The sequence below is a fragment of the Gopherus evgoodei genome, chromosome 1 (genome assembly GCF_007399415.2).
Source record: "Gopherus evgoodei ecotype Sinaloan lineage chromosome 1, rGopEvg1_v1.p, whole genome shotgun sequence".
NCBI lineage: Eukaryota > Metazoa > Chordata > Testudines > Testudinidae > Gopherus > Gopherus evgoodei.
Window position 1 is genome coordinate 116,409,165 of NC_044322.1, and position 24,343 is coordinate 116,433,507.

The following is a 24,343-nucleotide window of genomic DNA, read 5'->3' on the forward strand; positions in this document are numbered from 1 at the left end:
ACACAAATCAGATATTAGGAATGGCAATATACAAAAACCCGTAGGAGAACACTTCAACCTCTGTGGCCACACTATAGCAGGCCTTAAGGTGGCCATCCTGCAGCAAAAAAACTTCAGGACCAGACTTCAAAGAGCAACTGCTGAGCTTCAATTCATCTGCAAATTTGACACCATCAGCTCAGGATTAAACAAAGACTGTGAATGGCTTGCCAACTACAAAACCAGTTTCTCCTCCCTTGGTTTTCACACCTCAACTGCTAGAAGAGGGCCTCATTCTCCCTGATTGAACTAACCTCGTTATCTCTAGCTTGCTTGCATATATATATCTGCCCCTGGAAATTTCCACTACATGCATCCGACGAAGTGGGTATTCACCCACGAAAGTTCATGCTCCAAAACGTCTGTTAGTCTATAAGGTGCCACAGGATTCTTTGCTGCTTTTACAGATCCAGACTAACATGGCTACCCCTCTGATACCGTCTCCTACTGTGTACCCTATTCTTGATCAAGACCGTAACTCTGTAACTGATTGTTTAAAAACACATGAAGATATATTTTATCGAGTTCACAAGTACACATCAATTGTTCATTTATTTTGTCAAACATCAACTTTCATTCTTGGTTTTACCAAGTGGCTAGCGTAAATCAGTAAACTGATAAGGACTGACCCAATTAATTTAGGAGGACATATTCTGTAAGAGAGGCTATGGCTAGTGAGGTGATGGTAATAGGTAATAGGACAGATTGTATCCTGAAAGATGCCTACAGGTCCAGAAGACTCTTTAAACATAGTTATTATAGCACAAGCCTAATGTGGAGTCTAATTCTTCTTAAGACATTATTGCAGGCTTCGAAACATTGTCCAAGACTTTAATATTTTAAAATAGGTTTTGTTTTATAAAGAGTTTATGCTTAAAGTAAAAATATTGAGCCGCTGTTCCTTCAAATTTCTTAAGTTTTCAGAAAGTGTAGCCTTGCTGGTTGATTCCTGACCAAGTCGCTGAATTAGGAAACCTCTTCTGGTTTTAACATAATAATACTACTTTGCATTATATAGCAATTTTTATTTGAGGATCTCAAAATGCTTTATAAATGTTATTTTATGTATTTGAATTGAAAGGCAGCAAAAAACAATGCCTACCAAAGTCTTGACATTCAGAAATAAAGAATACAAAAATACAAATACAGAGCTAAAACAGCACAGCTTCTGTATTACAAGCCAGAACCTCTTAGCGCCCACCTCTTCAACCATCTCAGCCCATTCCAAACACCAGATCAAACAAAGGGGTTTTGCAGTGTATGGGGCAGGTCAACAAGATGAGAGCCATTTCAGATTACTGGGTGAGAGGGCATGAGAAATTTTCTCTATAAGAATGGCAATACTGGGTCAGACCAAAGGTCCATCTAGCCCAGTATCCTATCATCTGACAGTGGCCAATGCTCCAGAAGGAATGGAATGAACAGGTAATCAAGTGATTCATTCCCTGTCACCCATTCCCAGCTTCTGGCAAACAGAGGCTAGGGACACCATCCCTCCCCATCCTGGCTAATAGCCATTGATGGACCTTCCTCCATGAAATTCTCAAGGAGCCAGACTTAGAGGTTTATAGTTTGTGTGGTCAGATTCTTCTTTTCAGGGCTGGGTGCAGAAAAGCGTGTCTGAGTTGAGGGAGAGGTGGCTTTAAATCATCTTTAGTACCCCTTGAGTTTTGGCTCCAGGGCTGTTCTAAGATGTGCTCCTAAGGACCATGAGTGTGCTGTCTCACACCCTTACAAACTAGCTGTAGCACAGTGTGCTCTGACCAAGATCGACTCCTGCCCTTTTCTCCAACACAACCCTTAAGCCAGAGCTGTTACACTGACCTGCGGAGAATCCCTGCACCCCATGCTGGGGGCCATCAGCACAGCCACAGCCCGTGTTTGACATGGGTGCAAGAGCAGGGCCAGCTCTAGGCACCAGCATTCCAAGCATATGCATGGGGCCGCATTCCAGCTCTTTGGAGTAGCACTTTTCAAGGAGTGGCATGCTGGCTTTTTTTTTTTTTTTTTTTGCTTGTGGCAGCGAAAAACCTGGAGCCAGCCCTGCAAAAGTGGGGTGCAGGAAGTGAGAAAGGATACACACAATAGCATCCTTTCATCTGGCCTAACAGGTACAGTCTGGTGTTGGACACTGCAGGAAGGCACTGACAAGGTTGGTCCCCTCCTGTGACTGGTATCACCCACCTCTTAAAGCCCCAGCTCCTGGAATCCTGTGCAGGGCCGGCTTTAGGAAGTGCGGGGCCCAATTCAAACAATTTCGACGGGGCCCTGGCAGGGATGACTTAAAAAAAAACACATGTAAAAAAACACATGGGGCTTGTATTCACCGGGCGATGCTCTGAGTCTTTGGCGGCACTTCGGCGGTGGGGCCTTCACTCGCTTCAGGTCTTCAGCAGCACTGAAGGACCTGCTGCCGAAGTGTCGCCGAAGACCCAGAGTAAGCGAAGGACCAGCTGCTGAAGTGCCGTCGAAGAACCAGAGAGAGTGAAGGACCTGCTGCTGAAATGCCGCTGAAGACCCAAAGCGCCGCCAGGTGAGCAAAAATTAAAAAGGAGCCTCTAGCCAGGGAAGGGATTCTCACTGGGCGTGGAGCCCTCTTAGGCGCGGGGCCCGATTCGGCGGAATTGGTGGAATAGGCCTAAAGCCGGCCAGGCCTAAGGGTAGGGCACTTGGAGCTAGGGTTAGGGTTCCTAAGAGTAGGGCACTTGCAGCTAGGGTTAGGGTTCCTACGGGTAGGACGCCCTGCCCTAGAGTTAGGGTTCCTACGGGTAGGGCACTTGAAGCTAGGCTTAGGGTTCTTATGGGTAGGGCACCCCGCCCTAGGGTTAGGGTTCCTTTGGGTAGGGCACTTGGAGCTAGGGTTCTGGTTCCTATGGGTAGGACACTTGGAGCTAGGCTTAGGGTTCCTATGGGTAGGGCTTCCTACCCTAGGATTAGGGTTTCTATGGGTAGGGCACTTAGGGCTAGAGTAAGGGTTCCTATGGGTACGGCACTTGGAGCTAGGGTCAGGGTTCCTATGGGTAGGGCACTTAGAGCTAGGGTTAGGGTTCCTATGGGTCGGGCTTCCCATCCTAGGGTTAGGGTTTCTAAGGGTACAGCACTTGGATCTAGGGTTATGGGTCCTATGGGTAGGGCACTTGGAGCTAGGGTCAGGGTTCCTATGGGTAGGGCACTTGGAGCTAGGGTCAGGGTTCCTATGGGTAGAGCTTCCTGCCCTAGGGTTAGCGTTTCCACAGGTAGGGCACTTGCAGCTAGGGTTAGGGCTCCTATGAGTAGGGCACCCCGCCCTAGGGTTATGGTTCCTAAGGGCAGGGTCGGCTTTAGGAAGAGCGGGTCCCATTTCAAACAGTTTCGACGGGGCTCTGGCAGGGATGATTTAAAAAAAACATGTAAAAAAACACGTGGGTCCTGTATTCACCGGTCAGTGCTTTGCGGCACTTCGGTGGTGGGTCCTTCATTCGCTCCAGGTCTTCAGCGGCACTGAAGGACCCCCTGCCGAAGTGTCGCCGAAGACCCAGAGTAAGCAAAGGACCCGTCGCTGAAGTGCGGGCCAAGACCTGGAGAGAGTGAAAGATCCGCCGCTGAAGCGCCGCTGAATACCGAAAGCACCTCCAGGTGAGTAAAAATGAAAAGGCACCTCTAGCCAGGGAAGGGATTCTCAATGGGCGTGGAGCCCGATTCAGGGGAATTGGTTGAATAGCTTAAAGCCAGCCCTGATCCTGTGCCAATCCTAGCCAGGGTCCAGCTGCTGGGCAGGGGACTAGAGAAAACCTGGGGCACATGATCCTCAAGGGCTTCAAGCGCCACCCGATCTCTGAGGAGCTGCCCCTGACCGCCTTGGCTCAGCCACGCCGGGTCCCTGCCCAGCCCCGCCCCAGGCCTCAGCCCGCCCTCGCCGCGCTGCGCATGCTCCTCCCCCGCTGCGGCCGCCGGCGCCGGGCCTGGCTGGAGAATGGGGGCCACGGAGCTGCTGCCAGCCCCGCGGCCGGGCCCGGCGGCTCCTTCTGCTCCGCGCGGGGCCGGGCCCAGCCGCTTCGTGCGGTGCCTCTACCTGGTGGGCTTCCTGGTGAGTGCGGGAGCGTCAGTCACCTGCCTGCCGGGAGTTGGGGCCTGTGTGTGTGCGCGGGCGCGCGCGTGTCCCTGGGGCTTTGTGTGTGTATGTGTGTGTGTGTCCTGCCCTGCCCTGCATGCCTGCGTGTGCGTGTTCGTCCCCTGCCCTGGGGTTGTGTGTGTGTGTGTGTGTGCGCGTGCGTGCGTGCGTGCCCCCCCCCCCCCCCCCGCCCTGGGACTGTGTGTGTAAACGTAAAAAAGCAAATACTATCTGGCCTGTACGTGAACCAGGGCTACCACGATGGTGTGTCTCTGCAACTTGTCTTCACTTGAACACTCAGCAAACCCTGAGACAGGATCCTCAACTCCATTGCCAGGCACTCCTGCAGCCCATGGCAGATCTTCTCTGCTGTTTGTAGGGGTGGAGAATGTACAGATAACAAATATAACCTTAAATATGTGTAATCCACCTATAAAATAGATTATGTCCCATACTGTAAATGACCCTAGAGCATCTGGCTTTGAGAGCTGCCTTTTTATAGCCTGTCTGGACACCACCCATTTCTCCTGTGTTTGTATTTAACGTCACAGTCATGGTTGAAGATCCCCTGGCCTTGACAATAATAGCAACTACCTGGCCAAAAAAGTCCTCAGCTTCCTGAGGAAGTCCTAAGGGACTGGAAAAATTCCTCCAAATGTCTGAGCTTAGGGATGGGCAGAGACAATCTGTTCTCTTCAGTACTCAAGTATTCATTGCAGTGGTGTGCTGTTTACTCTTAATGCAGTTTGGACATGAGGGTATGGCTACATTTGGAATTTCAAAGCGCTGCCCCGGCAGCGCTTTGAAGTGTGAGTGTAGTCAGAGCGGCAGCGCTGGGAGAGAACTCTCCCAGCGCTGCATGTAAACCACATCCCTTACGGGTGTAGCGTGCAGCGCTGGGAGCCGCGCTCCCAGCGCTGCTGCCCTGATTACACTGATGCTTTACAGCGCCGTATCTTGCAGCGCTCAGGGGGGTGTTTTTTCACACCCCAGTTGCAGCGCTGTAAAGTGTGAGTGTAGCCAAGGCCAAAGAAAGAGAGCTGCATTCAGGAACTCTTCAGATCTAATCCAGGCTCTGTCACTGACTTGCTGTGTGGCCTGGGTCTGATTCTGCTTTGGCTGTAGAACTTCCAGCCCTGCCCTATTTCCAGATCTCTCCCTGCATGCAACCATGCAAGATGCCCCTGTTGAGCAGAGTATTCTGAATAGGGAGTGCACTCACCAAATCCTGTTCAGCCCCTTGGAAAGTGATACCGCAGTGGTTTCATGCAAAGAGAGCCATCTGCACATGTAGGAGAGACACAAGGATTTGCCCTGTTACTAAATTAAAGCACTGTGTTTATACTGTCTATTAACATAGGCAAACTAACCATTCATGTTTGGGACCTTGAGTGCTTTCAGTTCAATTAGCCAGTGTGATAGTTTAATTCAGAAATAAGCATTTAAGATTTATAAAACGGGGGAAATGTTTTTATATGTGTATGTATTACTGCAATTACTTTATTTAAACTAGCCAAAGAGAACTGACATTTTTCTTTTTCATATTTTTGTATTGTTTTCCATCATATCCACCCCTGATAAATCTGTCTCGTTTTTTCTTCTTTTCCTTTGTTCATGCTTCCTCTTTGACTGTCTTTCTCCTTACAAGTCTGAAAAAGCAGCAGGCACTAGTGCTCTACAGAGCTTGTCTGTTTTGCTTTAAATAGATATGCTTACATTTATATTTGCAGTGTTTCATAAACTTCCTTTTACTCATGATAGGTAATAATTAGAACCCTTCAAATACTGAGGTAAATTTATTCTGCCATAGAAGGCAATTGGCACATTTCTAAGGGTGACCGCTGTGAATAGTAGCTGAAAGATGTCACTGAGCTGTTGTCTGCTACATAACCTTCCCATAGCCAGTAAATTAGAGTTTAGAATAACATACGCGTCTCTCTTTAAAATAAGAAATAATTACTGTTCTTCACTGACATGCAAATACGAGTAACAATTTCTGGGCTTAAAGATTATGTTACTTAAGGAGTACCAGGGATCAGCTATGGATATTATTAGACTTATGCTAATAAATATTTAATAGTTTTGTGAGTATATGTATATATAAAAATTAGCCATCGTGACTGCTTAATGAGGTATTTGAAGCATTTGACTCAATGGTATTTATAATTACATCTCTATTCTAGTTTTGGACAGGCTGTTATGAACGTTTAGTCCAACTGCAGTAGTCTCTCATAAAAGGTGATACTGCTTCAGTAGTCCCCTTCAGCACAGTGATACCACAGTGGTTTCATGCAAAGGCCACGTCTACACTACAGCATAAAATCGAAATTATTAAAACCAGTTTTATAAAACTGGTTTTATAAAATCGATTTTACGCGTCCACACTAGGGTACATTAATTCGGTGGTGTGCGTCCATGGTCCTAGGCTACCATCGATTTCCGGAGCGGTGCACTCTGGGTAGCTCAGTAAAAGAATGAGACCAATAACTTCGATTTCCGTCCGCAACTAACCCTAAATCGATATAGTAATATCAATTTTAGGGTTACTCCTCTCGTTGGGGAGGAGTACAGAAATCGATTTTAAGAGCCCTTAAAATCGATTTAAAGTGCCTTGTAGTGTGGATGGGTACAGCGTTAAATCGATTTAATGCTGTTTAAATTGATTTAATGCTGTAGTGTGGACCAGGCCAAAGAGAGCCATCTGCACATGTAGGAGAGACATAAGGATTTGCCCTGTTACTACTCTGATGTAGAAGAGGCATGCAAGCAGCATTGTACAGTAAAGAATTAGCAGCTCAATGTGGTAAGTTAACAAAAGATAAAAATGTGAAAAGACAGGCCAGGAGATCCTTGTACAGTATAGGAGTGTAGAACCCTCACATGCTGTCTCCCCTTCCTCTGATGCTACTGAGGAAATCCCTGCTTCCCTTATGCTTTGCCTTGCCTCTGTACTGTATCCTGTATAACACTTTACATTATTTTTCTTGCATTACAATGGCAATCTACTTACAGGAGTGGGCTGTCTTGAAAGCCTCTCTTCCCATTGTAGATGATATTTTTCAACTGAAAGACTGTACTTTACATGCATTTTTCAAAGTACTTTAAATGTTTGTTTTCATAACGTAATTATTTGTACGCAGAGAAGCTTTTCTCTTATTTGCATGATGCATCAGACTATTTATATTGCTGAATTAAAAATGCTATTAGTGCAAACCTATCATTTTGAAAATTCAGAATTAATTATTCAACTTCAAATATATATATATTAAGCATTAAATATTTCTTAACTAGGTCTTCTGAAAGAGTGTAGCACTGCTTTTTTTCAGGTATTTAGAACCATTTAGAAGATAAGTAGTTCCTGTCATAGTTTTTAGATTAAAAAATTGTAGTTTGTGAACATACCAGTCAAATTGCAAGCAACACAATGCTTTCTCTGTCATGCAAAACTTTTTATTTCTTATAGACCAGGTCTGTGTTACAAATTTTTGATCATGTGTGTGATGAAAGTGTGATTTGTGATCAGCATAACTTTGCCTTCTAGAACCCCTAGTATAGATGCAGTCATACATACATGTAGATGCTTTTACCAGTATAGCTTGTTTCACTCAGGAGAGCTAGAATAAGCTGCATCCACGCTAGCAGCACTTGACTAGTATAGTATGCTGGTATATATGTACAGATGGAGCCTTCCAAATGTAGACTTGATCCTAGATTGTTAGTTAATTAAAATTTAATACCCTTTTAAAATACAGAATCACTTATTCCTAAATCTTGACTTTCTGTATCTTTGTAAATATGCTCAATTACTGAAACTCCATTCTCCCTATTCTTTCAGGACTTCTTTGGTGTAAGTATGGTTGTGCCTCTGTTAAGCCTTCATATCAAGTCTCTAGGAGCAAGTCCAACCGTTGCAGGAGTAGTAGGTGAGTACAGCGTGGGCACTGATTACCCAGGACATGATGTAGAAGTCAGATGTGTATCATAACTAACCTTCAGTAACTACACAGTGGAAAACAATGGCAAGCTCTAAGCAAGATTCTTCCCTCTTATAATCATGATTGTCCCACTATTAAGTCATTATATTTCTTCATAGTTGTCTTCAGAAGCTACTGTGTGGTGGGTTCCAAATTACGACCTTTTGGGGTTCTGTGGCTTCCTCTCGTCCCTTGAAGTGATTCTGGGGTGCTGGCTTATAACACAAATACAGGTCTAGTGCACTGTTTATAAATAGTAAGGATGATATAAATGTCTTCTTTATATCCAGATTTTTAATTTCCTACCTTTTCAGTTTGCATGGAATAGAGCTCCTTCTGATGCTAATCCCAGTTCTGAGTTTGGTTGACAGAAATGTTTTCTATGCAGTAACTTTAGTATACAGTACATTATCACCTCTACGCTCTGCAACGACTTTAAGTGTTCAAAGAGCCAGGGAGCTTTAATCAGTAAAAGAGACTGACAAATATTGTACTGTTGACTCCATGCTGGAATTGCTTTCTTCTTTCTGTTTGTTCTCTCCTACTGCCAATTGCTGCTAGGTTCTTACCCTTCACTTTGAAGGGTAGGATTTGCAATTTCTTCAAGGCCTGCTGCTGCAATGCCCTGTCATAATGTTTGGTGTAGGATGCCAACTGTCCCAGTTTCATTTATTTCCCCTGGCAAAGCAGCCTACTTCTGCTTCCATACTTCTCAGTTGAATAGTGTTGCAATTTTGAGACACCCAGAAAAAGAGGAAAATTCATCCATCACAGTGGTGAAACTCTTGTTCATGCTGGACCCTGCCCCTGCTTTTCCCTATTGCCTCTTCCTGTACTTCTAATGAATTATTTTGTTAATTTTCCCATTTTGCAGAACCATTTAAAAGCTAGTTTCACTAGCCTGTTCATACTTAATTCTCAGTGTCTTTTCACTATTTTTATTTTAGGATCTTCTTATGGTTTACTGCAGCTCTTTTCCAGCACGTTCGTGGTAAGTTTTGAATACTGAATCTTAAATATATATTGATGTTTCTATTAACTTTGTAGGAAAATTGATAACATTAATGGTAATATTTTGGGGAATGTGAAACCGTACATTTGCTAGTGTAACCCACACACCTCCTGTTTTGTCCTATCTAGTAGCACTGAGACCACTTAGAGAGAGAAGGAGGTTGAGTCTGCTCTACAGCCTTAGCTAACAGCGAGTTGGCTTTTAGCTCACGCGATAGAGGCTCATGCACTGAGCTCCAGAGGTCCCGAGTTCAATCTTGGATGCCAATAACCGAGGTCTCTCGGCGTTACACTAGTATTTACACAAGCCCTTGAGGTTGGAGGAACTGTTCTTGCTCTCTGTGGAACTTTTTGTTTCAGTTCTAGGGACTAATCAAATCCTAGTACACAAGATGACATTTTTAGCTGAAAACCAAATCTCTGCTTAGATTTGAAAGTAGTAGTTTTATCATTCAAATATTACTAAGTGTCAGTCATGCAACATTCTATTTAATGTTGTGTTGCTATTAGAACAATTTTCTTTAACGCAAGTCTAAATACAAGAAATGGTATCATGGACCAGATCTCTGAAATTATGTTTTCCGTGTTTGCAATTCTGTGATTAATATGGAGCAGTATTCCTCAAACTGGGTTCGCCACTTGTGTAGAGAGAGCCCCTGGTGGGCCGGGCCAGTTTGTTTACCTGTCCCGTCCGCAGGTCCGGCCAATCGCTGCTCCAGGCCAGTGGGACCTGCTGGAAGTGGCGCGGTCCGAGGGGCTTACTGGCCGCCGCTTCCAGCAGCCCTGATTGGCCTGGAGCAGCGAACCACGGCCAGTGGGAGCCACGATTGGACGGACCTGTGGTCTGGGCATGTAAACAAACCGGCCCGGCCCGCCAGGGACTTTCCCTACACAAGCAGCGACCCCAGTTTGAGAAACACAGATATGGAGTCTGTTGTAATTTGCCAGGTGGCCTTAATTTATGCAGTGTCTCTCAAACTTTATTTTTTTCCCATAGGTTATGCTTTTCCCAAAACAAATATGCACAAGGACACAACCCCAAAGCATAGGTCAGGAATGCATACTGTACCTGCCAACATTCAAATCTGTACTTTGGAACCAGTGCTCCTAGGTTTCATCCACCCGTTTGGCACACAGTCACCTTTTCCTCTGTCTCTTGCAGCTTCCCTGAACTTATGTGTAAGGCTCCTACCCTTCCTACTTAAAGACTCTTTTCTGCCATGCTACATATAATAAATTAAGCTGACTTACTGTATATAGCTTACCTTTTAATTTTCCCCTTCCCATGACCTCTTTCTGTTTGTCTGCCCTCAGAGTGATAGCTCCCTTAAGCCTGGACTGCCCTCTCTGAGTGTTTGGCAGGCATCTAGCACACAGTAGTTGCTATCATAAATAAATAATAGTGGTGAGTGTTGGTGTGATGGCATTTTCATTAGGCTGTCACCCATGATACTTCACTAAATTGTCATGAGTTTACATAAAATTAAGATGAGACATTAAATTAAATTAAGCTTGGCTTTCATACCTCATCTAGTAAAATTAATTCATGGTGCAAGCAGGTGCTTCTCCCATTGACTTCAGGGTTGAATTTAGTCCATCGTGTCCAGCCTCTGGCATCTAGACGCAATACTATTATGAATGTTATCTAGTCTGTTTATGAATGTTTCCACTGATGGTCCCTCAGGGACCTCTCTTTTGAGAAGAGAAGTAATCAGTTTAATTCAGACATGCATATTGTTTACAATGGGTAGTTCAGTACTATAAAAGCACTCATTTATTGTCTTACCAGGGCTGCTGGAGTGATGTAGTAGGAAGACAATATTCCCTGCTTGCCTGTATCCTGTTCAGTGCACTGGGTTATTTGCTGCTTGGCATGTCCACCAGTGTGTGTTTATTTGCCATTGCAAGGATACCTGTAGGTGAGTAATTGACTTGGTACTTGGATTTATATTCAGTCCAATGTTAGTTTGAGAATTATTGCTGGGGAAGTCAGGTATTTAGATATGGGGACAAGCTGGATAGCAGCTTTGAACAGTTTTGCTTATCACAGGTGCAATGGTTCTTCGGCACCTATGGAACCCCAGCTTTGAAAAGACTTTTAAGTGTATCTTTTTACTGCATTTTTCATTTAATTTTTATTTTTTTTTTAATTATGAGAAATGTGACCAGTGTTTTTTTTTTCTTTTCTTTTCTTTTCTTTTTTGGAGGGTGGGGGAGAGGGTGAACAACTTCTGAGACACCTTAGTGCAGGGACTGTTTTTTCAAAGGATGGGTGCTTATCACTTCCTGAAAATCAGGCCACTTTAATTTTCCTCAAGTTGAGCACCCAAAGTCACTAGTAACTTCTAAAAATATTAGTCTGTGTGTAGCACATAACATGATATATAACATCTTCAGTATATTGTCATGCTGAACATATATTTCCAAATAGGATATCCTCTAAAAGCTTGGCTTACTACCTAATGGAATGTATATGTTGTGTAAGAGCATATTTGTTAGTGCCACTAACACTAAGTTTCCATCAACATACCTGTATTATAAAACTCAGATAATAGGTTTTTAAAATTCTGACTGACTAGCCTCATTCCAAAGAGAACTTCTTTGTTTCCTCTATAGGGGAGGCAGTGGGTTTTTTGGCACCATAAAGGAACTTCAGTGGTTTGTTTGTTTTGATAAATCTTTAAAATTTTAACTACCTCTTTAGAGGTTTTTGTAATGCTCTTATATTGCCAATGGTTGTGGACTGTGGTGGTGTAAGATAATCCTTTTGTGGGGAAGGAACAGAGAAAGATACTTTACTGTGCATGTGTGGCATTTTTAGAATGCCTAGAATTCATATTAGTTACTGCTTCTCTCAGCCTGTCAACACCTACTGTTCAACAGCCTGGGATTATACTGTACCAATTGCAGGTGTCCGTAGCCAGCCGTATCATTCTTTTCCCAGCACTGACCACAAGACACGATGTGTCTGGCAGTTGCCTCACCTCTACTGGGATCCACCATTCAGAGGTGCTGCTTCTATTCTATTTGAGCTGTTTTGCTCACTTGACACAGATCTCTGTTTAACATGATTCCTATGTCCCAACCCTCAACTAGCCGAGGGAGTGGTTGCTGCCAAACTCGTCACGTGCCCAACTCACCATCCCCATGACACAACCTCTATAGCTCTGGCATTGGATGATTTGTAGCTTTTGGAATTTTCAAATAATAATTAAACACAACCTTATAAATTACATCACATGCTAAATAAATATGATATAGTTTTCCTGTATGTTTTTATGTTAACTTGCAGGTATTTTCAAACACACTCTCTCCATTTCCAAAGCTCTTCTTTCTGACTTGGTTTCTGAGAAAGAGCGCCCTCTTGTATTGGGACATTTCAATGCAGCCTCCAGTGTTGGTTTCATCCTGGGTCCTGTGGTTGGTGGCTACTTCACAGAGCTAGAGAGTGGTTTTTACCTAACATCTTTCATCTGTTCTTTTATCTTCATTCTGAATGCTGGTAAGTTGTATGAAGTATTTTTGCGCTTCAGGCTTTTTCAAGCGATATGTGTTCATGCTATTTGTACAGTAATATGACTGTAATCCCCTTCTATTCTGTGCATTCAGACTGCTCTTTGAATGTATACTTCTTCTGACTTTGAAAATAGTTCAAGACAGCCTCCCCTCTTTATTTCTTTTTTACATCCAGATACAGTAGATGAAGTGTTGTTTTTGTCTAGAGCTGGAGAATGGGAGTTGGAATCCTGGGTTCAGTTCTCAGATCTGCTGTATGAGCAAATCACTTAACCTTTCTCGCTCTCTTATTGTAGAGTCCCATTAAATATGTAGAAACCAATAGTAACTACATGGGTTATGTTGTACTTAATTTTTATAAACTGTTTTGTGATTATTTTAAGATGAAATGTTGCCAACAAAGTGCAAAATATTTTCATTTATGTCTTTGATTTCTACAGTTAGAGACATCATTAAAACATAACAGTAACTTGCGTGTTTGAGCATGCGGTAAAGAGTGTAACTGTCTACAATTAACCAATTGTAATGCATTACTTCTACAGGCCTGGTCTGGATGTTACCATGGAGTGAGGAACACACAGATAGTAATGAAAACAAACAGACCACCAGTAACAGCAAAGTGACAGCAAAGGCAAACTATGACCTGCAGGTTCAATCACTATCTAATGGAGCAATGAAATATGATACTCCCCTCCAGTCCCTGTGGATTCCAGTTGTGTCGGTGCTGAAGAGGATTAAAAGCATTGCATGCTCTGATCTGTGGGATATATTTTTAGTACGGTTACTAATGTCTGTAGCTGTAATGCTGTATTATAGCAATTTTGTTCTGGCAATTGAAGAGAGATTTGGGGTGAAACCTAAGCTCACAGGGTACCTCATAAGCTATAGTAGCACCCTTGGAGCACTTGCTGGTTTTTTACTTGGACCAATAACAAGACTCTATCAACATAACACTTATGCACTTTTATTACATTCCACTGTTTTCACTTGTGTATTGATAATGCTATATTCCACAGCATTCAGCATATGGACAGTCATTTTATCGTCAACATTTTTAGCGTTTTCAACCACTGTAGGACGCACTTGCATCACTGACCTTGAGTTGACCCTGGGTGGGAATCAGGCCAGTGGCACGCTGCTAGGAGTTGGCCAGTCTGTGACATCTGTGGGACGCATAATTGCCCCTCTTCTCTCAGGAATTGCACAGGAGTTCAGTCCCTGTGGCCCTCCAAGTCTTGGTGTAGGGCTGGCACTGGTGGCTATTCTGATAATGCTCATGAACACACCACGATATTGCAGTGGTAGAAATGCTAAATTAAAAAGTGAATAGCAGCTTATTTGGGACAGGCTGATGCATCGTCAATAAAATGCAAAGTAATTCAAATAATTGGGGATACGTTATACTAAAGAATGGTGAGCACTAAAGAAACCAGTATTGCAGCAGCAGGCTGTTTTCTAAAAGGAATGGTACAAGTTCAAGGGGAGGCCAGCCTGACTGAGCCCTCAGATTCATACAGACTTGTCTGCTGCAGGATCATACGTCAAGACAGGAATTCTCAGAGCTGTAGTTCAGAGAGAAATTCTCTTTCGAAGGTGCAGGTATCATTTAAAACCTTTGTAAAATGAGCATTGTTTTTTCTTTGTGCTAATAAGGTTGAAATCCCTTCAAGAAAAATGTTTCTGACTCTGAATATATAAATGGCTGATGGATAATCCAGTTTGCAACCGCACATTGAAGCATGATGGTAAAACCGATAAGCTCTTTGACTGAGAGAGACGGACAAATGAATTTTTTATTTAAAGAAGTAAAATTTGTTATGTGCACTTGCCAATATGAGAAATTAAGGCTGACCTGGATAAACCATTGGCCTCCTGTGACAATGGCTTGTTGATAAATTGGAGGTTCCATATATAACTTGTGATGCATGCTCTGCCTAGAAGTTTTCCCATGCAGCATAATTAACCATTCCCAACTGGCTGGCTGACATTCTGCTTTCACTCCTCTGTTCCAGCATTTCTGGTAAACAGAGCTGTGTATGCTCTAGCACATGGGTTTCTTTTATATATAATATATAAGGTATTTTAAGAGAAAATGCCATCATGTAGAATAAGGGTGATTGAAGATGAGACGATGTAAATTACAGTGGAATTTGCACTAGTGGTACCTGGACTATTATAATAAATATAATAGATGGAGATATACCTCATAGAACTGGAAGGGACCCTGAAAGGTCATTGAGTCCAGCCTCCTGCCTTCACTAGCAGAACCAAGTACTGATTTTGCCCCAGGTCCCTAAGTGGCTCCCTCAAGTATTCCACCCACAACCCTGGGTTTAGTAGGCCAATGCTCAAACCACTGAGCAATCCCTCCCCCCATTATTGAACACCTCCATTTGGCAACCTTCTGTCATAAGTGAGTATTTTAAGGAACTCCGAGAACTTCCTGTACAGTTTTGTTCCATCTTCATTTTAAGAATAACCGCTCCTTCCTGTTCTTTAAATGGTTGTTTAAGACATTTTGGAAAATCTAGTGATGTTTTAAAGTGTTTGTTCCATGTAGGATTAATCCATTATTTTTCATCTCTGAAGACATACATTTAAATCCCAATTTAGGTAACCAGGGAAAATGTGTTTTTTGGCAGCTTAGTCTTCATTCTTCTGCATCCATTTTAGCAAGCCAAAGCTAATGAAGGTTGATGCAGGTAAAGATTGAAATGCATTGACAGACTTATGGGGATGGTTTCCATAGCATTGACCCATACTATACCAAGTTCAAGTCAGTGTTACTAGTCTATCACTTTTCTGAGCATTACATTTTATCCACTAGTTTAAAAAAAAGTTTGTTCTTGTATTGCCTTTTATCTGAAAGTTTCATAGCACTTCCCGATTAATTATTTGATGTAGTATACAAAGCCGCTCTGCAGATTTTTTAAATTGAATTTAGCATGTATGATGTGCACATGCAACACAGATGGTGTTTTGTAATTTTGTTTTTAAATCAACTTTTCCTTCCTTCTTACAGAATGCCTGTTCTTGTTTGAAATCGCTGGAAAAATCCCAGTAAGAGCACAATGGGAGCACATATTTTAATTACTTGACATTTTATAGGTAGACACAAAGAGACTAGTCTATATATGTGCTTGTTTTCGGGGGATACCCTTGATTTCTGTATGAGAGTTAAGCTTCATGCAGAAAATGGAATCTTCTCATTTTTAATATACTGTAGATTTCATCATTTTTTTTTTTTGTGACCTGGGATTAAGTTTTGCTATATGACTTAGGTGCTTAGGAGCCCAAGTCCTATTGACTTTCTATTGAGTCTTAGGCACCTAAGTCACTTTTGAAATTTTTATCCCTGGTGACCATTTAAGCAAGAGCCTCAAAACGTCCCCACTAATTCATTTGCCCTTTTCCCCTCCACTCAGGAAAGAAACATCATTCCCCAGAACAGGGATCTTTATCATAGAAGATTAGGGCTGGAAGAGACCTCAGGAGGTCATCTAGTCCAACCCCTTGCTCAAAGCAGGACCAACTCCAACTAAATCATCCCAGCCAGGGCTTTATCAAGCCGGACCTTAAAAACCTCTAAGAATGAGATTCCACCATCTCCCTAGGTAACCCATTCCAGTGCTTCACCACCCACCTAGAGAAATTTTTTTTCTAATATCCAACCTAGACCTCCCCCACTGCAACTTGAGACCATTGCTCCTTGTTCTGTCATTTGCCACCACTGAGAACAGCCTCTTTGGAAAACCCTTTCAGGTAGTTGAAGGCTGCTATCAAATCCCCCCTCACTCTTCTCTTCTGCAGACTAAATAAGCCCAGTTCTCTCAGCTTCTGCTCATTAGTCATGTGCCACAGCCCCCTAATCATTTTTGTTGCCCTCCACTGGATTCTCTCCAATTTCTCCGCATCCTTTCTGTAGTTGGAGGCCCAAAACTGGATGCAGTATTCAAGATGTGGCCTCACCAGTGCCAAATAGAGGGGAATAATCACTTCCCTTGATCTGGCAATGCATCTACCAATGTAGCCCAGTATGCTGTTAGCCTTCTTGGCAAAAGGGCAAACTTTGCTTTGCTGCTGCCACTTGGAATGAAGTAGAAATAAAACATAGTGGACTGGTATTTGGATTTAATAACTTTGGTCTTCTTACTCAACAACCAACAGATAGAAAGTCATTCTAACTTGTGACACTGATAACAAAAGGAGGGTGGGGGGCTTTCTTAGACCAAATGCATGATGAAATTAGCTTACACTAGATTTAACAATTGTCTTCGTACCACTCTTAGGGGTGATAGGACTCAACACTTCACTTTTTATGTTTATGCACAAGCTGAAACACTTTTTGCTTTCCACAACCAAATTTTATTTTATTATTTTTTATTATTATTTTGCTTTAATATATGAATGATTTTTAGTTTGGAAGATATATTGTATTTTTCTTATTGTCTAAATCTGTATTATGGAAAATTAATATTTGGAGTGAGAAGCCTGTAAAAGATGTGGTCTCAGGGACATACTGTAGCTGATCCTACTGGACAAAGTGGCTTTTATTTATAGCAAAAAGTGATTTTGAAGTATTTTAGAAAAGATTACTCTCTATAGTGTTAGTTACAAAAAATGCACTAAAATTGTTTCTTTTAAAATGCAATAAAGTGAAATGACATTCCATTTTATTAATGTTTCAGTAATTGTCTTCTGTTAACTTTATATATTGTTCCTTGTAATGCATTTCAGAAGACAGGTGGCCAAGTCAATGGAGTTGGATGGGATGCACATCCAATGCAGTATATTTAGTTTCCATTACTGCCTTCTCTCAATTCTTTAGTCTTCCTCTGCCTGATTGACTTCTTGGGTCAAGTTGACCTCTTGCTTCCTGATCAGCTAGGCACTCATTCAGGAAAACATCTCTATCCAGGACATCATTTAAGCATGTGCTTAACTTGAAACGCATATGTAAATCCCACTGCCTTCTGCATGTCCTTAAAGTTTAACATTTGATTAAATGCTTTCCTGAGTTGGGCCTAAGAGCAGAAGGAATTGGGGAATGGGCCTCGGAAGTCAGTTCAGTTGCATATGGTAGCAGAAGGGAGTGCGAGAGGGTTCTCCATTCCTTAGGAACTGCTGGTAATACCTTCTTGTTCTTTTATTCCTGTAATGCCCAGATATGAATGTACTGTCTCCAACTCTGTTGCTAGCTTCCCCTGCCAGTCCAGCTCTCCTCTGTTTTCTGGCTCCAATCTATGCACTTTCCTGACCAGACCTCCTTACAGAACAGGATGCTATTACTAGGGCAGGTATCGGCAACCTTTGGCCCGCGGCCCATCAGGCACTTACCCTAGCGGGCCACGGGCCAAAGGTTGCCGATCCCTGTACTAGGGTCTGCTCCTACCGTTTGCTCCCAATTTCCATGCTGTTCCTGGCAGTCCCTACATCTGTAAGATTTGGATTCCCCTCTGCGGAAGGTAGTTGCTGCTAAATGCTATCTTTGGAGATGCCAGTTTTCACTTAATGGCAAATGGGATTTGTTCTCTACTTCACCCAGGAAGGCAGGACCATCAGTGGATACAAGAGAAACAAAGACAGAAAAGGGAAAGAGTTGGAATCCAAGTTCTGAGACAGGGTGGCTACAGCCACCATTTCCAGTGCCTAGGAAAATAAGTTTGGCATCTTGCCATTCTCGCTATTGCCATCCCCATGAGTTACACCTCACTACTTTTCTTCTGCCTTGAGTCTTTTTTTTTTTTTTTGGGGGGGGGGGGGGTTAGTTTTGCAATTCACCTCTTGAAGTTTCCTAACTGTCTGTCACTAATGATCCCACAATATTTTTTCACAAGAACAAGTGTGTCCATTTCATCATCCTGGCCAAACTTCAGTTTAACTGTCTCCCTAAATTTCTCCCTTCTCTTCTGTGACAGAAATTATTCTGTCACTGCAGACTTGTTTTTCTTGAAGGGAATGAAAACCATGTCTATAGTCAATACATCATTTCCGCCAATAGATGGTGCTAGATGATAGTCATACATTTATTTGGCTTCTAATTTCCCAACATCCACAAACTTTCTTTGACATTGGATAACAAAAGACAAAATCTACATTGCAGGCTGTAGCTGAAGGTGCTGATTAGAAAGTCTTAAAGATAATGTTCCAATTTACTTTGTAGAGGAAAAAGGTAGTAGGAGACATACTTCAAAATATAATGAGTCTGTAAGTGTATGGTGTGCATTTACTTACTGCTTTTCATTCATATATCTCAAAATGCATTTAAAAATAAGCATTATCCTGTTTTATAAATGAAGTAATTGAAGTACAAAGAGGTTAAGACCCAAGTTTCCGAAAATGGCCCCTAATTTTAGGTGCCTCTGTTTTTGGGTGTGCAATTGAAACATTTGGGGCTGCCTTTCAATCACACTGAGTACCTACTACTCCAGTGTAGGTCAGTGAAAGATGCAAGTTCTCAGGAGTTGTGAGAAATCAGAAGCCACTTTTGAAAATTTGTCTCTAAGTGACTTGCTCAGTTACAAGTCGCTTGTTTAGTCCTTATCAGCAAAGGAAAGAGAGTGAGTAAACCAAACTAACCTTCTATATGCATAATTTTACTGTGTTTTTTAAAGTTACAATTCAAACTTAATTCAACCCCCCCCCCCAAGTCATAACATAATCTCATTATGGGAGAAATTTGGACCTGGATTCAAGTGTGAAAATTCCAGCACAGGCTCATTTCTAATTCAGATATGGTGAGAGTATATGCTGATAATTCTAATAAATGCAATAAAAAAAAGTTGCTGTTGAAAGATGAATTCAAAATTATTTATATAAATTAACATTGTAGCATCACCTCCCTCCATTATAAGCGAAAGAGAAGAAGATAGTCATGCACAGGTGACTGATTCCCACAGTAACTAAATGGCCATTTTTTTTGCAAAAATCAACATCATCTTGACATGGGCCTTTGAGTGAGCCTTTAAAAAGATCATGTTTCCATCTGCACATGATTTAGAATTTGCATTTGACAGATACAAGAATTCCACATAACCTGAACAGTATTACAGTAACTGCAACAACAAAAAACCCCACCAATCCTCAAACATAAATAAAACTAAAATGGCTCTAACCTGAAATGAGAAAGACATGAGTGTCTTAGTAGTAGTAATAGTAGTATTTATTTATTTTATTCATTGTAGTGTCTAGTGGCTCTAAATGAGATTGAGGCCCCATTGTGCAACATGCAGTACAAACAAAAATAGGAGATTGTCCCTGTCCCACCGAGCTTACAATCTAGATAAAGACAAAACAGATGAAGGAATAATATCTGAGGGGATATAGAGACCAAATGAGCCACCCAAATTCACAAGCAAAACTCAGAACTGGACCCACATTTCCTGAATCTGACTCCATGTCTCACCATGACACCATCCACCCTCAGCCTGTGACTAGTGTTATAACAATTCTGCTACATTTCCACAGCAGCCACAAACAGACACAGGAGCCAGTTCTTCAAACAAATTCTTTTGATGTGCCTGCAACTTCTCCTCTGAGAGCCCAATCCTGATAGGTGCTGAGTGCTATCTACTCACATTGACATGAATGAAAGTTGAGAGCAATCATCATAGCACTGAAGGTGCTCGGCACCTTTCACTGGTTATATGCTGAGGTAAAAATGCAGGTAGTATGAATCAGGACAACTCAGGAGTTAGTGTCCTTCACCTGATTTTACAGCCCATTTTCCATTAACTGAATGTGTTTCAGAATCTGCTTCTGCAGCTAGGTCCTCCTTTTCTGACCCTGTTCCAGCCTTCCCAACTCCTAACCACATCCTACTATACTGGCCATTCTAACAATAATCTGCAGTGATAAATGTATTTGTCTTGCAAGGTCTATGGGACAGGGGCATAGTGCAATTTTAAGTGCTATTCACATTAAAAATCTGATCTAGACAAGCAAAATTAAATCATAAATAAAATCTTAAATGTACTAGAATATTTTTAAAGGTTCTCTTCATTGTAAGAGTTTTTAAAACATTCTTAGTTGGATAAATAAATATCAAACTTGGGTTATTTGGTTCCAGAGCTAATAGTGTGATAAAAGGCACATTTTCCCCTTAGTGGTTAAAAGAACATGTCACAGCATTGCTAAAAGTTATTCATAAAAGATGTTTTCTTTTGTGTCTTGGGTTTAGTATTTGTTGTAGTATTTCATCCAGTTAATTAATGATATGGGCATGCAACCCAAAGGATCCAGACCAAGTTTTTAAAATAGATCCTATTGTCCAGTCAGATGGTTTAGAATGCTAATTTAAATCTGTAGTTTATCATTGATAGTTCTATTTCAGCTGTTTTCAGTATGGCTGATTCTGAGATTTATTTTTATGCCTTTCAGCTTCTGATGCCCACCTGACTATTCGTGGTGGTGGCTTTGGTCTTATTGATCTAACATCTTCAGTCACATTTTCTTCACTCACTGTTCCAAATCTTGGTCTCGATAGCAGTGGTTGCCTGAACCCTCTGGATGCTTGAGCTTCATTGTCCATTTCTCTGCGATCTACCCTTCCCTCATGGTCTCCATTAACTTCATTCCTCCACTCCATTCTAAATTGCTGCAGTGGCTGCTGCTGGCTCTGGTCTTGCAAAATTTTTTGTGCTCTGGGTTTTAAATTGAGCACTGTGGTAGGAAGCTCCAATTCAGAGTCACTGCTGTCAGCACCTCCAACTGTTAATTTAAAACAATATTAAAATGTTAGTTGAAGAATATCATTGCCAATACAGTGCTGTAAAACAAAATAACTGAGCCATGCACAGTATCAACCACAAGAAATAAAAATGCTTATCTGTATTTTGCAATCCACAGCCATTTTGCCAGAAATTTGCATAGATAGAATTTTGCACATATGCTCAGTTGGCTGAATGTTTTCAAAAGCATTTGTGACATTTCCTTATACATTTCCAGTTGTTCTAGACAGCAGTCTATCTGCTCCCTTCCACTTACATGAGGGAAAGAGAATGCAGATATGTGGATGGGGCTCCTGGGGCACTTGGGGTCACAGGTGTCATAACCTTAGTCCCAGATTTGGACCTTAGCGTCCAAAATATGGGGGTTAGCATGAAAACCTCCAAGCTTAGTTACCAGCTTGGACCTGGTACTTGCTGCCACCACCCAAAAAATTAGTGTTTTGGGGCACTCTGGTCCCCCTGAAAACCCTTCCCTGGGGACCCCAAGACCCAAATCCCTTGAGTCTCACAACAAAGGGAAATAATCCTTTTTCCCTTCCCCCCTCCAGGTGCTCCTGGAGAGATACACAGACACAAGCTCTGTGAATCCAAACAGAGTGACTCCCCCTCTCCGTTCCCAGTCCTGGAAACAAAAAGGACTTTCCTATTCCCCAGAGGGAATGCAAAATCAGGCTAGCAAATCCAACGCACACAGATTTCCCCTGATTTCTTCCTCCCACCAATTCCCTGGTGAGTACAGACTCAATTTCCCTGAAGTAAAGAAAAACTCCAACAGGTCTTAAAAGAAAGCTTTATATAAAAAGAAAGAAAAAATACATACAAATGGTCTCTCTGTATTAAGGTGACACAACACAGGGTCGATTGCTTAAAAGAATATTGAATAAACAGCCTTATTCAAAAAGAATACAAATCAAAGCACTCCAGCACTTATATTCATGCAAATACCAAAGAAAAGAAACCATATAACTTACTATCTGATCTCTTTGTCCTTACACTTAGAAACAGAAGATTAGAAAACAGAACTACTTCTCCAAAGCTCAGAGAAAGCAGGCAGCCAGAAAACAAAGACTCAGACACAAACTTCCCTCCACCCAAAGTTGAAAAAATCCGGTTTCCTGATTGGTCCTCTGGTCAGGTGCTTCAGGTGAAAGAGACATTAACCCTTAGCTATCTGTTTATGACAACAGGGCTTGGACCATAGGGCTAAATATTACAGCGTGGCCATTCAGGCTCAGACTGGAACCCAGGCTCTGAAACCTGTGACGGGGGTGGGTCTCAGAGCCCAACTGAGAGTCCCAGGCTCTGAGACTCAGTGACTCGTTTTTTTAATTGCAGTGTAGATGCTCCCATAGGCTACATCTACACTTCAAGCTGGAGGTATAATTTCCAACTCGGGGAGACATACCCACACTAGCTCTGATTGAGCTAATGCACTAAAAATAGTGTAGCCGACCATAGTGTGAGCAGCGGGTGAGCTAGCTGCCCCAGTACAATCCCATCTGAAATGCTAGCCATGTATTTGGGCAGGTAGACCCCTCCCCCACGGTGTGCATCATCACGGCTAAACTTCTATTTTTAGCACAGTAGCTGGTTTGGAGGGTATGTCTCCTCAAGCTGGAATTTATACCTCCAGCTCAAAGTGTAGCAGTGTCTATACTGGAAAGTGTCAGGTCTGTTGCATTTACTCCCTCCCCAGCCCTGAAGAACTCCCACTGGGAATGTTCCACAGATATTACTCTGGTAGGGTTTGTATGGGCAAGCGGGGTGGATAAACTGCTCTTTTCAATGTTTTGTCCTCTCTGTGCAGCCGGTATTACACTGGGCATCCTTACCTAAGTAAATAGTAATCAAATCACTATTAACTCAGCCTCGATGTATGCATGCTTTTCCCTGAAGGACCTGCATGGCCCAGGATGGAGGAGTTCCAGAGAAGCAGCACAAAGGGACCAATCCTCCACCAGACAAAGGATCTTCCCTGGGAATCTGTGGAGGTGGGAGGTCATGTCTCCTACCTCTCTATGCCACCAGAAGAGACAATGTCAAGGAAACACCATGCAAGAAATTTTAGTTTCCAATCCCTCAAACCCCTTCTCATTGGTCTCCCCAGGGCAGAGTACAAATTGTTGCAATGAAAGCTGTGGTAATCTATCAACAAATATTCTTGAATGGTCACTGTCTGGTAGTTTAAGTTGATAATATTCTTAAAGATAGACAGATATAGCTCAAAATGATTTTCCCTTTAGCAGCATTCCTTTAAATTTCTTAATATTTTCAGCAATATTTGCATACTTGCCATAATTTTAATACTTCCATATTTTATAGCATTTACCATTTACAAATGAATTGTGGTATTTCCTACATTTAAGTCAGTTACGATGCTTTAAATCTATTTTTAATAGTATTTAAGAGGAGTACATTGTGGGACTGTCATAGGAATGGTTCCCATTAGTACTCTTCACAGCATTTCTCTTGCACAAAGGAGGAAGAGGTCAACAAAATATATCCTCATATAATTGGCCATCCACCCACATAATTTCATAGAAAGAAAACTTTCTTCCATCTCTGGTGGCAGGCTTATTGCTTTTTTTTCTAAATGTGTCAAATTATATATTTTTTGACAATTGAATAATCTTGAGGAACATTTCCTTTTCAATGTTTAATTCTAGGTGACAGTGGATGACCTCTGTAGACAGAGCTACAGAATAAAAGGCATCACTACACTCCAGGAGAGCAAAGACATAATTACCAACTTGCAAGGACATGATCCATTGCTAAACTTGTGGGGAGAGTCATATTCCACTAATTATGGTGGGTAGTATGGTCTGGAAATGTTACTGAATCTAAATGTATTGCATCTTCCCAGGGGTAGCTCTTGATTGTTACTTTACATGGAAGAGAATCAGCTGGATCAGGTTCTATCTACTTATAAATTATAATAAAAATAATATACAGGGCAAGCTAGAGATATTCCATTGAAACCGTTT

General features: G+C 42.0%; 2 protein-coding genes across 4 annotated transcripts in view; one reads left to right on the plus strand and one right to left on the minus strand.

The window, feature by feature from the left end:
• The first annotated feature begins 4,024 nt into the window (after window positions 1–4,024).
• On the plus strand, window positions 4,025–14,877 carry MFSD9 (major facilitator superfamily domain containing 9). 2 transcript variants are annotated; one of them, XM_030569880.1, is made up of 6 exons: window positions 4,025–4,105; window positions 7,965–8,052; window positions 9,051–9,094; window positions 10,904–11,033; window positions 12,407–12,616; window positions 13,173–14,877. In XM_030569880.1, the coding sequence occupies exons 2-6, from the start codon at window positions 7,983–7,985 to the stop codon at window positions 13,958–13,960; spliced, it is 1,242 nt and encodes a 413-aa protein (XP_030425740.1). In that variant the 5' UTR covers window positions 4,025–4,105; window positions 7,965–7,982; the 3' UTR covers window positions 13,961–14,877. The 2 variants fall into 2 exon arrangements, with proteins under 2 accessions (XP_030425740.1, XP_030425747.1); XM_030569887.1 differs by having other exon boundaries at window positions 12,440–12,616.
• A 4,606-nt stretch (window positions 14,878–19,483) lies between these two features.
• SLC9A2 (solute carrier family 9 member A2) overlaps window positions 19,484–24,343 on the minus strand; it is a 38,956-nt gene continuing 34,096 nt past the window's right edge. Inside the window, exon 13 of one of the 2 annotated variants that reach the window (XM_030569910.1) lies at window positions 19,484–21,339. In XM_030569910.1, the coding sequence (XP_030425770.1) occupies window positions 20,969–21,339 (371 nt within the window). In that variant the 3' untranslated portion in view covers window positions 19,484–20,968. The remainder of the gene's footprint in view (window positions 21,340–24,343) is intronic. The other variant, XM_030569917.1, reaches the window with a different exon arrangement.

Excerpts from the sequence above, each read along its gene's own strand:
- MFSD9 (XM_030569880.1), top strand. The coding sequence starts at position 7,983 with ATGGTTGTGCCTCTGTTAAGCCTTCATATCAAGTCTCTAGGAGCAAGT. Across the intron at positions 9,095-10,903 it reads TCTTTTCCAGCACGTTCGTG|GGCTGCTGGAGTGATGTAGT; the intron begins GTAAGTTTTGAA and ends TTGTCTTACCAG. Across the intron at positions 12,617-13,172 it reads TATCTTCATTCTGAATGCTG|GCCTGGTCTGGATGTTACCA; the intron begins GTAAGTTGTATG and ends TTACTTCTACAG.